Here is a 13487-nt window from a genome sequence, read left to right as displayed (position 1 = left end):
TCATCAACAGTTGAACCATCAATATCAAGTGGTCTAATCTGATTAATCCCCTTCCTTCTACAGTTTATATAAGTAAAGTCTTTGCTGGTTTTCTTTGCATCCTTTGCCAAAGATTTTTTGTAATCTGCCTTTGCTTGCCTAAACTCCTTTGTGACTTGATTACAGACTAGTTTATATCTACCATAGGCTTCTGTGTCATCTTATAATTTATATGCGACCACATCACTTTATTTTCCTTATTTTGGCTTGCTAAGTGGGATAGTCACATCTCGAGTATTCAGGATGGCAAGGTATAGTAGTTTAGATGATTCTTTGAGATGGCAGGCCATTGGAAGATGAAACCAGGTAAGACTTCCCTTTAACAAACTTGCAGTGGCATTGTTATGTATGACAATGCCACTGCACACGCACACTTGTTGCAAGCAGTGGTGGCACTTTGGTATGATGTATCACTTCCTTTGCCACTCCACACTACGGAAGGAAGCAGGTTCAGGAGACAGTACCATTATGCAAAGATCTGGCCAAGGTCACTCTAGGGAATGACAATGCCACTGCACACACAATGTCACAGGCAGTGGTGGCACTTTGGCATAATGAATCACTCAGTGTCATCTCGGCACTATGGAAGCAGAAGACAGTAACTGTTACATGAAGAGCTGGCCAAGGTCACCCGAGGATTATGTCAACCAGAACAGACCACTATCTGGCTCTAACAGCAAGATGGACTCCTACAATGTCTTGTCATCAACTGTCTCATGAGGTTGCTGTGGCCACAGGTGAAAACAATTTCAATCGAAACTGTGTTAAGAAGGTTTAATTCAAGTGGACGTTATGCAAGAAAGTCAGTGGTTTAGATTACATTAACTACCACAGAGCTCATTGAAATTGGTGCCATGAACATGTGACTTGGAGCCCTGACAAATGTGGCACAGTTTTGTTCTCTGATGAGTCCGCTTTAGCATACACACAGATTCTAGTCATTATTTCATCTGGAGACAACAAGGAATTAGATACCACCCCTCCAATATCAGAAAAAGGGATGCTAACAATAGAGTCGATATTCTTGTGTGGGGCAGAATAATGATCAATGGCCACAACCCTCCATGTTTTTGATAGGGGTACCATAACTGTGTGCAGGTACTGAGAACCAATCCTCAAACCCTAGTCGCAACTTTTTAGGGGTGCGGTTGGCCCAGATTTTCTTTTCATGCATGACAATGCCACTACACACAGATCTCAAGTGGTGGAGGATTATATCTTGAAACTAAAGATATGCAATGAGTGCTGTGGGCAACCCGATCACCAGACTTAAATCTGACTGAACATGTGTGGGATGCCCTTGGGCATTGCATTGCATGCTGACAGGCAACTCCTCAGTCACTTGATGAGCTGAGGTTTGTGCTGGTGGAAGATTAGAATTTTGGAATTTGTTGCCAAAAAATCTTATAGACACCCTTATGTTGAGCATGGTTAACCACTGTCAGGCCTCTTTAGCCACTGGAAAGGATCATACGCTGTACTGATGTCATGTGACCACATTTTTGAGCATCTTATATCAACTTCTGTAATGTGACTTTTCTCATAATTCTTTTATTTATAACACCCATAAATGTTTCTTATACCTGTCTGAAGTTTCTCACTGTCTCTTCATTTCATTGTTATTTTATGGTACACCACCATACCAAATTTTGTCCAGCTTCATCATATGGTGCACGAGTTACACCACGTCTTCTCTGTGTTCTGTTAATTGTGCTAAGCTGTGTATACCATATATTAGTATCAAAACTAAGGGTTTTGTAAACCAATAATTTCTTAAGTTCTATAACAAAGGGCACAGGAAAACAGCATTTGTTAATGCCATTTAAGCATGGCACATATTTTGCAAATTTCTTACAAACAAATCAGGAATGTATAATATAAGGCACAGAAATTGGACCTGGCTCAATGACTCTATTCATGCAGTCTGTGGTGACCTGCAATAAATTTGGAGCTAAGCCTTTATTTCTTATTCCACAATAAAATTTGAATTTTCTGTGATTTGTGTAGTCTAACAGACTTTTGCGGAATTTGGGAGAGGATCAAATCCTCCATGTAATTCCATCAGCCATTTCTAAAATATCCCTACCTGGAAGTATCTATAAATGAGAGCAATCATTTTCCAAAACTGATGCTGACAGACATCATTTCCAAAATAATTTTAAAATAACTTAACATAAAAATATTCACAATGAATATTTTGCCAAACAATGAAAATTTTTTGAAAATTGTTCAAGCCAAAAATCACATTAATATGATATTTTATTTCTACATATAGGGTTGTTAAAATTAAAGTATTCCTATGTAGAGAACTCTGGAACAAGTTCTAAGGCTTGTACTGAAGAGAAATTTGGACAACAGGTACAATAAAGAATGCGGTCGCCATTTATCGGAAAAAAAAAATAGTTACAAAATTTGTCACTATATGGTGCTGTGGCAATACAAATCACTTGAACAGCACTACAATTGTTCAATGTATCCTCCATTTTGGTCAACAACAGTTTCCATTCGAAGAACAGCATTTTCTACAGCAGAAAGTAACATGTCAACTGGAATAGCGAGCACATGACGTCTAATGCTCTCTTTCCGATCTGATTGGAAGTCCGGTGATTGGTGTGACCAAGATGTTTGAAAACAATGGCTGATGACTGACCCATTTGTCTGTAAAGTGTTGCCTTAACAATCTTTGGATACAAAGGTGGATGTGGGGTGGCGCACCATCTTGCATGAATATGGCATCCTGAAGGCACCAACGCTGTTGCAGCTCTGGTATTGCAAAATTTGCCAACATTTCATAATGTTGCTGTCCGGTGAAGGAACAGGTGCGGGGTCCAGTCGGTGTTACCTGTTCAAAAAAATATGGCCCAATCATGAATGTGGCAGTAAATCCACACCACATGGTCACTTTTGGAGAATGCAAATGGACCTCTTGGATAACTGGAGGGTTTTCTGTTGCCCAAATGCAACAGTTGTGCGTATTCACTTGTCCATTTAAACAGAAGTGGGGTGGGCTTCATCAATCCAAAGGATGTTCCATGGCCAAGTGATATCCAATCATTTGTGCCAGAAACTGAAGTGCGTATGTGAAACGAAAATCTACATCACAATGCTTTAGCTGCTGTAGCATATGCATCTTGTAAGGATAGTACCGCAATACCTGATGCATTACTAGCCTTACAGTGGAATACGGCATGTGCACTTCACGAGAAACAGCTGGCACACTTGCGCTATCACATGGAGATTGACTTGATAAATCCACGACAGCCATAGCCACATCTTTAACACGAGAGTCCAGTCGTTTTCGACCTCTGCCTGGTCGAACACCAAGAGGTCCTGTCGCTTAAAAGTTCACAATCATTTTGCAGACAGCACAAACAGTCATAGGTCCACGCCTTATGCACTTTTGACACCGGAATTCTCTGATAGCTGCAGCTGCATTGTTGCTGTTCTGATAGTACAGCTTCACTAATAGCGCCTTTTCCTGCAACATTGTTGGCATTGCTTAAATTGGCATTAAGGCTGGGCTGGACAGGTATTTGTAATGAATGGAGGGATGAAATGGGAGTTTTTTTTTTTTTTTTTTTTGGCTGATGCTGCATAAGCTTGCTTTCTTACATCATGTGCCTCTACTAATTGCTAACTGCTGCTGTAATGCAAGCAAACATCTGCTGTATAATTTTTAAGAGACTGCTTTGCTTTTATACAGTACAGTAGAGCTGAGTGGTGGCGCTGTGACGATAACATGATTATGCAAATAACTTAAGTTATTTGCATAATCATAAGTTATTAATAATCGTAACTAAGATAGTTACGTGCCATAAAGCGACACAGCACAATAAAATGACATAAATTTGTAACTCATTTTTTTATCCCAATAAATGGCGAGCGCATTCTTAACCGTACCTGTTGTCCAAATTTCTCTTCAGTACAAGACTTAAAACTCGCTCCAGAACCCTCTACATTGGGAAACTTTAATTTTAACAACCCTGTACATAACATAATAACATATATTACCATACAGTACTTCATTCAAATTCACATGTTCAGATTAAGTCCAAAAATTCATTTTTCTCTCTGATTTTACAAATTCATTATATAAACAATCATCTTTCTTACCCTTGCTACATTTTTTAATAACTCCCATGGACCTTCTTGATTGTCCATTGCCCTTTCATGGACAGCTAGAAGATAATACATTTTTCAATAAGAGTTTTACAGTTTATTTCAGTTGTTTTTTTAGTAATATTTAAAAATACTTTTTACCTATATATTAATATGTCATGTGCAATGTTGTAACAAGTTGACCTTGTTACCTCTAATTATACTGCTAAATATATATTTTTTTAAGGTAGTCTTTTTTAATGCATCTTTTCTCACTGCCCACGAGAATGACTTCAAAATATTCCTATTATGTCAGATATTTGAAAATTTTCATTATCTTATATTAACAGTAGTACTTACACTGTGCAGCCACTTTATTAGGTACACCTACTTAGTAGTGGGTTGAGCCTCCTTTAGCCTTCAAAACAGCCTGAATTTGTCTAGGCATGGATTGAACAAGATGCTGAAAACGTTGTGCAGGAATGGAGTACCATGCAGACATGAGTGTGTTACACAGTTCCTTGAGATTCGATGGAGGTGTAGGCTTGCAGCGAACAGCCCTTTCCAGCTCATCCCAAAGATGTTCAATAGGATTAAGATCCATGGACTGAGCAGGCATTAAGAAAAGTCATTGTCATATTCCTGGAACCATTCCATAGTCATTCGGGCTTTGTGCACTGGCACATTATCCTGCTGGAAGTAACCATCTGACTGAGGAGAAACTGTTAAACATGAATGGATGCACTTGGTAAGCAACAATGTGGCATTCAGACATGAATCTATGGGTATCAATGGACCCAACGTGTGCCAAGAAAACATTCCCCACACCATAACACTGCCCCCACTACCTTGCATAGTAGTTGTCAAACATGATGGGTCCATGGATTCATGTTGTTTTCGCCAAATTCTGAGCCTTCAATCAAATGATGCACCAGGAACTTTGACTCGTCAGACCAAGCAACTGTTTTCCAATCCTCGATAGTCCAGTGCTGGCATTGGTGTGCCCACAGGAGGTGTGCTCTCTTGTTCTTCATTGATAACAAAGGTACGCAATGTGGCCGCCGGCTATTGTAGCCCATTCGTGACAAAATGCAACTAGTGGTCCGTTGCTACATTTTGTTTTGCACACCACGGTTGTATTCTGATGTGATGTGTGACACTGTGGCCTATTTGTTTGCTTGCACAATTCTAGCCATCCTCCTCTAACCTCTCTCATCAACAAGTGATTTTCTTCCACTGGAGGGCTGTTGAGAGGATGTTTTCTGTTCGTTGCACCATTCTCGATACACCCTTGAAACTGTGGTGCATGAAAAGTTCAGGAGAACTGCGGTTTCAGAGATGCTTTGTCCAGCAAGTCTTGCACCTACTACCATGCCACGTTCGAAGTCCATTAGAACACTCCCTTTCCCCATTCTTGCTTTAGTTTGTACGCTTAACTGATACTAGAAAGGTTGTTCTGCTGCATTTATATCCACAACTGTGGTCATGTGACTTGCAACATTGTGGGACGAACCATTTGTGTGTACAGCAGGGGTTTACCTAATAAAGTGGCAGCACAGTGTATGTGACAGCAGGAAATTAATTGTGATCTCATTTGAAAATTTTGTTTTTCTGAAGACTGGCAACACCTGTTGGTTTTAAAACACTAAGAATTATTAATGGCTTGGGTGATAATTGTTACTGTGTAACAGGTCATGATATGTCATGACTGGGTTAGATACCAATATAAACAGTGATAAGTCACACCATGGCACAATACCATGCCAGATTCCACTTGCAAAATTAATGATTTGTATTTAACATGCAACTTCAGGTCAATTATTTTTGCATGTTTTAATACCCACAGTGTAAAATGAAATATTCACTGTGTGGAACTGAAATGACACCTCAATATCTTAATAAATTTGAGTTTCCATTGTTTGTGGTGAGTACGTAGCAGAATAGCACAAAAGAATTTCTTCAAAATGGAAAGCATTCAAAGAACTTATCTTGGAATGCTACTAGGCTTTACATACCAATTTGTTTGTTATTAGTTTTTTTTTTTAGGAGCATTAGCAACTAAGGCCATATTGCTCCGGGAATATGTGTTGGTCATTCCCTGACCTTTCCGCATCCTCCGTATTTGGTGGTGACGGGCTCGAACTCCGATCTAATCAAGAAGCGTGTGCTATGCACTGCTGCTCCTTCCCACCTGGCTACGGAGGCGCGCCTACATACCAACTAAGAAATATTGTTCAAGGTTTAGGTCTAAATGGATATCAGATGAACTAATGAGACATATGACAGAGAATAAAAATGCATGGGATACATATAAATTAACATGTGACACAGAAGCCTATGATAGATACAAGTTGATCTGTAACCAAGTTAAAAAGGAGGTTAAGCAGGCGAAGGCAGATTACGAGAAATCTTTGGCAAGGGATGCAAAGAAAAACAGCAATGAGTTCTTTAGTTATGTAAACTCTAGAAGGAAGGGGATGAATCAGATTGGTCCACTTGATATCGATGGGTCAACTGTTGATGGTCCTGCTCAGGTAGCTAACAAACTGAATGAATATTTTGCATCGACATTCACACATGAGGAGTTATTCAGCGAGGGGAATGCCAGAGGTGTATTCAACTCTGGCAATAAGCTAGATAATCTTGTAATAACTGAGAGTAAAGTGGAGGAGAAATTGTTGAAGATAAACACAAGAAAGGCACCTGGGGTGGATGGGATCTATCCAGTTATATTAAAGGAGGCAGCAAAGGAAGTAAGCAAACCCTTAGCCATAATTATGAGAGCTTCCTTGGACTCAGGGGAAGTACCCATAGACTGGAGATGTGCAAATATGACCCCAATTCACAAAGGAGGATCAAAGGGCAACACAAATAATTATAGACCTGTTAGTTTAATTTCTGTTCCTGGAAAATTAATGGAGGCACTGGTTAAAGAAGCACTGCAGGATCATCTAGACAAAACTTCAATTACAGCTCGGACACAGCATGGTTTTTTTTTAGGGAAAGTCTTGCCTGACCAATTTGATTGGATACCATGATGCAGTCACAAAAGAACTGGATGCAGGGAATAACTTTGATATTATATACTTGGATCTTAGAAAGGCTTTTGATATTGCTGGACATGGAAGACTGATGCACAAATTGGAGCAGTGTGGCATTGGAGGCAAATTGCTGCTATAGATAAAGGGGTGGTCGAGGGGGAGAAGACAAAGAGTGGTAATCAATGGACACTTCTCATCATAGACTAATGTTATTAGTGGAGTCTCTCAGGGTTCACTGTTGGGTCCATTACTGTTTTCTGTATTTATAAATAATACTGATGATGGTATATCAAGCTTAATGTCCAAGCTTGCAGATGATACAAAGGTTGGCAGGGTTGTTAAAGACACTACTGACACATGCTGCTGCAAGAGGATCTAGAAAGGTTGAGCAGATGGACTGAGAGGTGGCAAATGAAGTTTAACATTCACAAATGTAAAGTACTACATATGGGAAACAGCAACCCCAGAGCAACATATCAACCCTGTGGTACTACACTGGCAGTGGTAGAGAATGAAAAGGACCTGGGGGTAATCGTGCAGGCAGATATGAAGTTCTCTGAGCAGTGCAGACAGTCTACAAAAGTAGCTCATGGTGTCTTGTCAATGATATAGAGGAATTTTTCTAGCAGGGATAAGGAGGTGATTATTCCCTTGTATAAGGCAATGGTCAGGCCACAGCTTGAGTACTGTATACAGGTCTGGAGGCATCATTTCAAGAAGGATGTAGAGCTGCTGGAACGAGTACAGAGAAGGGAAACAAGATTAGTGAATGGAACAAAGGGTTGCTCTTATGTAGAAAGGCTTAAATTTTACAAATTACAGTGTCTGGAGACTAGGCACCGGCGAGGTGATCTGATAGAGGTGTATAAAGAGCCTTGAATGGTTTGAGCATGATCAATGCTGATGGGATTCTTCCTCTTGCTCAGAATAATCACCTGAAAGGGCATAAATTTAGATTGAGGAAAGACAGATGTAGGATAGATGTGTGGAAATTTGCCTTTAGCCATCGGGTAGTTGGTTGGTTGAACAGACTTCCATCCCTTATTGTTTAAGTTGATAGCCTAAATAAATTTAAGACTCAACTGGACAGGTATTTCGAACAAACAGAGGGGTGAAGTGGAGGTTTTTTTTTTTTTTTTTGACTGATGCTGCATAAACTTTCTTTCTTGCATCATATGCTTCTACTAATGCTATGATCAAAAAAGCATATGATCTATTTTGGCTGCAAAACAGGAGATGAAGATAAACCTTGGACTACACATATCTGTTGTGCACAATGTGGAGTAACAGTTTGAGGATGAATGAATGGAAAAATTAAATGCCTGTTTCCATACCAGTAATATTGCAGAAACAAAAAAATACTATTTTGAGGGATGCCACTTTTCTATAATCAAGCCCATTTCGCTTTTCATCTAAAAGGAAGATGATTCAATACTCAAATGTGAATTAAATAACTGCAGAAATTGAAATGAGAACCTATAAGTTTGGGTTCCCTGTCCTGCTTTTGTGCAAATGGTTAGTATTACTGAGTGAGTGGATGTAAGTTGGAAATGTGATGTGTGCATGTGCTTGTTTGTCTGTTGTCCCCACATGTAAGCTGTCATTATGCATGTTAAACTGTATAAATGTGCATGTTAGGGATGTATAAATGTGTGAGTAAATGCATATGTTTGTTTTGTATGAAAGTGGATCATGTGGCGAGTGTATGTGCATGCTTGTTAGCTTTTGCCCCACATGAGTTGTCTGTATGTATGCTTGTTATTTGTTATTCTGATTTTTAGGAGCATTTGCAACTAAGGCCATATTGCTCCGGGATATGCGGTGGTCATTCCCTGACCTTTCCGCATCCTGCGTATTTGGTGGTGACGGGCTCAAACCCCGGTCTAATCAAGAAGCGTGTGCTACGCACTGCTGCTCCTTCCCACCTGGCTACGGAGGCGCCGTCTGTATGTATGCTAAATTGTACAAGAGTGCATGATATAGGAATGTATAAGTGTGAGTAAATGTGTCCCATTATGACAAAGAATCAATGGTAGTTACGAGTTTGTGTGAGTAAACTTAACCTATACAAAAAAATAATAATAAATAAAATAAAATGTGTGTGCATAGTCTATATTCAGGCTGCTGTGTCAAGTAAATGTGAATGTGTGTGACTGAGAATGTCAATGTATGTTAAGTGTCAGAATATATGTACACTCTGGATACGTCTCAAAAAAAAAAAAAAACCCATTAAATTTAAATGTTGTACCTACAGGTTAAGATGTGAAATTATTATTATTATTATCCATATGATGCAAGGAAGCCTGAGGCTTATGCTGCACCAGGAAAAAAAAAAGGTTCCTGAGGAGAGAGAGAGAGAGAGTCAAAAGTAGAAGGGAATCACCAAATAGTGGAATGAATGGTTGATCATGTGTGTAAACTGTGTATTGATCAAACGAATTCTTGTGATCTGGTCTGTGTGCAAGATGAAACAGGGAAAATGTATGAAAAATATGTAACTTGTTTTCTTGTTTGTTGCTTTCCCCCCCCCCCCCCAATATATATGTAAAAAAAAAAAAAAGCATATTTGTGTGCATGTACATGTATGTGACTCACTAAGTACAAGGTGATGCGCTTTGTTCACTGACAGGTCCCCCACCCCCATGCAACTTGACTGTAGAGGGGTAACCTACCCAGAGGAAGCTTCCCTCCTGCCTTGCTGTTCCCCTTTTGGCAGCATGGTGTGGGATTGCTGATAATGAACAGTTTTAGCTGGTTTGGCCAGTGTGGGATTTTTGATACACAAATAACCTCATAGCAATTACTCCCCAAATAGGGTGCTTTGACCCTATGCCTGTACTTCCCCTCCCCACCAGTATCAGGGTTTGCCCAACCTTCTTCCGATCTCTTATCCCAAACTTTTTGCTTGGTGGGCCCTATCACCCTAATACTTTCACTGTTCTTAACAGTCTCCCCCATGTGGAGGGTGGGTTGCCTCTACAGGGGTGACCCCCTCTATCCCCTTAACTTCTGAATTCCTGGTAGAAGCCTTTCTATCATCCACCTCTTTTACCTTCACCTATGCTTCGCCATCACTTACACTACACTCACGTGCTTCTTTCCAACAAAAACACCTGTGTTTTTAGGGCCCCCCTCCCTGGCAAGCTCAGGCAATGCCAGGGTTCACCCAGCAAGAGAACTTGATCCCTACTACTTGGCCCGGTTCCCCACGATTGGTATGGTAACTAGGAGTCAGTGGTGTTCCATGTGTCCCTAGGCTAAGAGGACAGATAAACAACATAACCATACACTACACAAACCTCATATCATTCACACTATCCGGCCTTCACAGGGTTCTGTATTCGACATAAGAGAACTGATTGTGAAGTTGACGGAAACCACCAATGCCCTAATCTTCTTTTGGTTTTGTGGGGAACCACTGGTACCACTGACAGATACACACCCCAATCTGCTTTTCAAAATGCTGCCCATAGCTCATTCTGATGATATGCCAATTCCTAATCCTCTCCAAACAAGAACAAACACTACAATGAGACATGCTAACTTTTGCAGTGTTAGAGCATCCCTTTATCCAGGCAATCTGTACCATTTTGTCAATAGTTATTTCCAGGATAAGCAGGTTATTGTAAGGACCCCCATATGCTGAAGAATGGCATAAGTTAGAAAGTGGCTGCTCTCAGGGATCAGTCCTGGGGACTGTTTTCTTCTAGGGTTTGGGTTTTGGTTTTATTGGCACATTAGCTACTAAGGCTATAATGTGCCAAGACCAGGTCATTTGTAAAAAATCCTACAATCCTACTACTCCACTTCCTACAATCACTCTTGTCCCTTGAGGAATTTGGGATTATTTGCCTTACAGAGACCTGGATGTCATCCAATAAACAGCTCGACACGCTGTTCCGAAACTCATCTTATCACGCAGCTACTAATAATCATACAGGAAGAAGAGGGGCAGGCGTTATGATTATTTACCATCGTAATTTTCCACTGTCCACTATGTCAAAAGGTATAGCAAATATATAAAAGAAAAATGTAAAAATTTTATATCCGAGTAAAAATATTTATTGATTTTAAAAAGTTAAAAACAACAGACACATTGTCATTGTCAGATAAAATCTGACTGAGTGTATATGGCTCAGTCAGATGGTTAAAAGCGGTAAAACGGAAATTGCTAAAATCTGGACATTCAATTAAAATGTGATGAATAGATAAAATGGTGCCACAGTTCTCGCACATAGGACAGTCATCTGCCCTCAGCAGAAAAGAATGTGTAAGATGACTGTGTCCTATTCGGAGGTGAGCTAGAACAACTTCCTCCTTACGATTCCTGCGCAGACTGGACTGGCACGGTTCAATTACAGGCTTTATACGATATAATTTATTCGCAGTCTGTCTATTCCACGAATCCTGCCATTGGGAATGTATCTTTTGATGTATTATTTGCCTGTAGTCTGTATAGGGGACTAACAGGCAACGGTTATTATTGAGAATTGCTGATTTGGCTGCGGCGTCAGCCAAATCATTTCCCCTAATCCCAATGTGGCTGGGAATCCAGCAGAAGCGGATGTCATATTCGCGTTCATGGAGAACGTGAATCTTCTGCTGAATGCTAGACAGAACTGGATGAGGATTATATCTCACAGATATTAAAGCCTGTAACATGCTAAGAGAGTCGGAATATAAAATGAACCGTTGGTATTGGCATTTGCTAATATGATCCAAGGCTAACTCTACAGCGTGCAGCTCTGCAGTAAATATGCTGCATTCAGAGGGAATCTGCTCTGATATAGTGCTGTCTGTAAAGACAGCAGCAGATCCCACATATGATTCTGACTTCGAACCGTCTGTGTAGACTGGCGCGAAGTCGGAATATTCAATTCGGTGTGCTGAATAAAGCTGCAGGTAGACACATGATGGAGTGTCCGACTTTCCCCAGTTTCTAAGCGGCAAGTCGCATGCCAGGGTGGAAAGGGTTGCTTTGATGTTTGGGCAACCTTGTCTACCTTGATATTAAGTTCATTGAGTAGCCCTTGGAGACGAATACCAAAAGGACGATTGGCAGTCTTACGGGTATTGTATAAATTTTCCCATCGTGGCTCAAAAACGAATGGCCACACAGGATGGTCTGGCAGGGATTTCAGTTTTAAAGCGTACTTTAAAGACAACTGCTTACGTCGAAGCGATAACGGTGGTTCGTTTGCTTCGACGTATAAACTCTGGACAGGAGATGTTCGAAATGCTCCAGTAGCGATACGTAGAGCCTGATGATGGACAGGGTCCAGCCATCGAAGGGCACTGTCTCTGGCTAAAGAATATACTTGGGACCCATAATCTAATTTGGATCGCACAAGTGCACGGTAAAGCCATAGAAGGGTGCATCGGTCTGCACCCCAAGATAAGGAGGAAAGCGAGCGGAGCATATTAAGGGCTATTGTGCACTTTGTGCGGAGTTGACGAATATAATCCAAGAAGGTCAATTTTTTATCGAATATGAGTCCCAAGAATTTTATGTTCGCTGCTACTGGAATAGCATTTTGTCCGAGCCTTAATTCAGGTTCAGGATGAAGATTACACTTGCGACAAAAAGTGTATGCAAACGGTCTTCTCCGGCAAGAACCTGAAGCCATTAGCAAGTGCCCAGGAATTCAGACTATCAATGGCTTTCTGCAGTTGTCTTTCAATAACCCTCATGTTGCACGACTGACAAAAAATGCTAAAGTCATCAACATAGAGGGCACTATTTACAGTTGGAGGAAGTTGTTCTGTGATGGAATTTATTTTTATGGCAAAAAGCGTGACACTTAATACTGATCCTTGTGGTACTCCCTCCTCTTTGCTAAAGGAGCGAGAGAGTGAGGATCCCACACGAACTTCGAACGATCGTTTGGGTAAAAAGTTTTGAATAAAAAAAGGGAGATGCCCTCTAAGGCCTAGGCTATGTAAATCTTTTAAAATGCCAAATCTCCAAGTTGTGTCGTATGCTTTCTCCATGTCAAAGAACACCGACACCAAGTGTTCCCGTTTTAGGAAAGCATCCCGGATGGATGCTTCCAATCTAATAAGATGGTCCAAAGTGGACCGGTTTCTTCGGAAGCCGCACTGGATGTTGGAGAGAAGGTCATTTGATTCTAAATACCATATTAAACGAGAATTGACCATTCTCTCCAGGATTTTGCGCAGACAGCTAGTCAGAGCAATAGGACGATAGTTGGTGGTGACTTTTGGATCCTTTCCTGGCTTAGGGAAGGCAAGAACGATTGCCTTTCGCCAGGAGTCTGGAAACTGCCCTTCAGTAAAGATTCTGTTATA

At 40.6% G+C, this 13487-nt stretch overlaps 1 protein-coding gene across 1 annotated transcript in view; it reads right to left on the bottom strand.

Annotated features, from left to right (window-relative positions):
* Positions 1 to 13487, bottom strand: part of LOC150077761 (diacylglycerol kinase theta-like) — a 517440-nt gene that overhangs the window by 128953 nt on the left and 375000 nt on the right. The window contains exon 12 of the mRNA XM_090385344.1: positions 4153 to 4217. Within this exon, the coding sequence (XP_090241470.1) occupies positions 4153 to 4217 (65 nt within the window). The remainder of the gene's footprint in view (positions 1 to 4152; positions 4218 to 13487) is intronic.

The sequence above is a fragment of the Mastigoproctus giganteus genome, chromosome 11 (assembly GCF_048544385.1).
Source record: "Mastigoproctus giganteus isolate SK-2022 chromosome 11, ASM4854438v1, whole genome shotgun sequence".
Lineage (NCBI taxonomy): Eukaryota > Metazoa > Arthropoda > Arachnida > Uropygi > Thelyphonidae > Mastigoproctus > Mastigoproctus giganteus.
The sequence above is the reverse complement of the archived record's forward strand: the minus strand, read 5'-3'. Positions and strand labels throughout refer to the sequence as shown.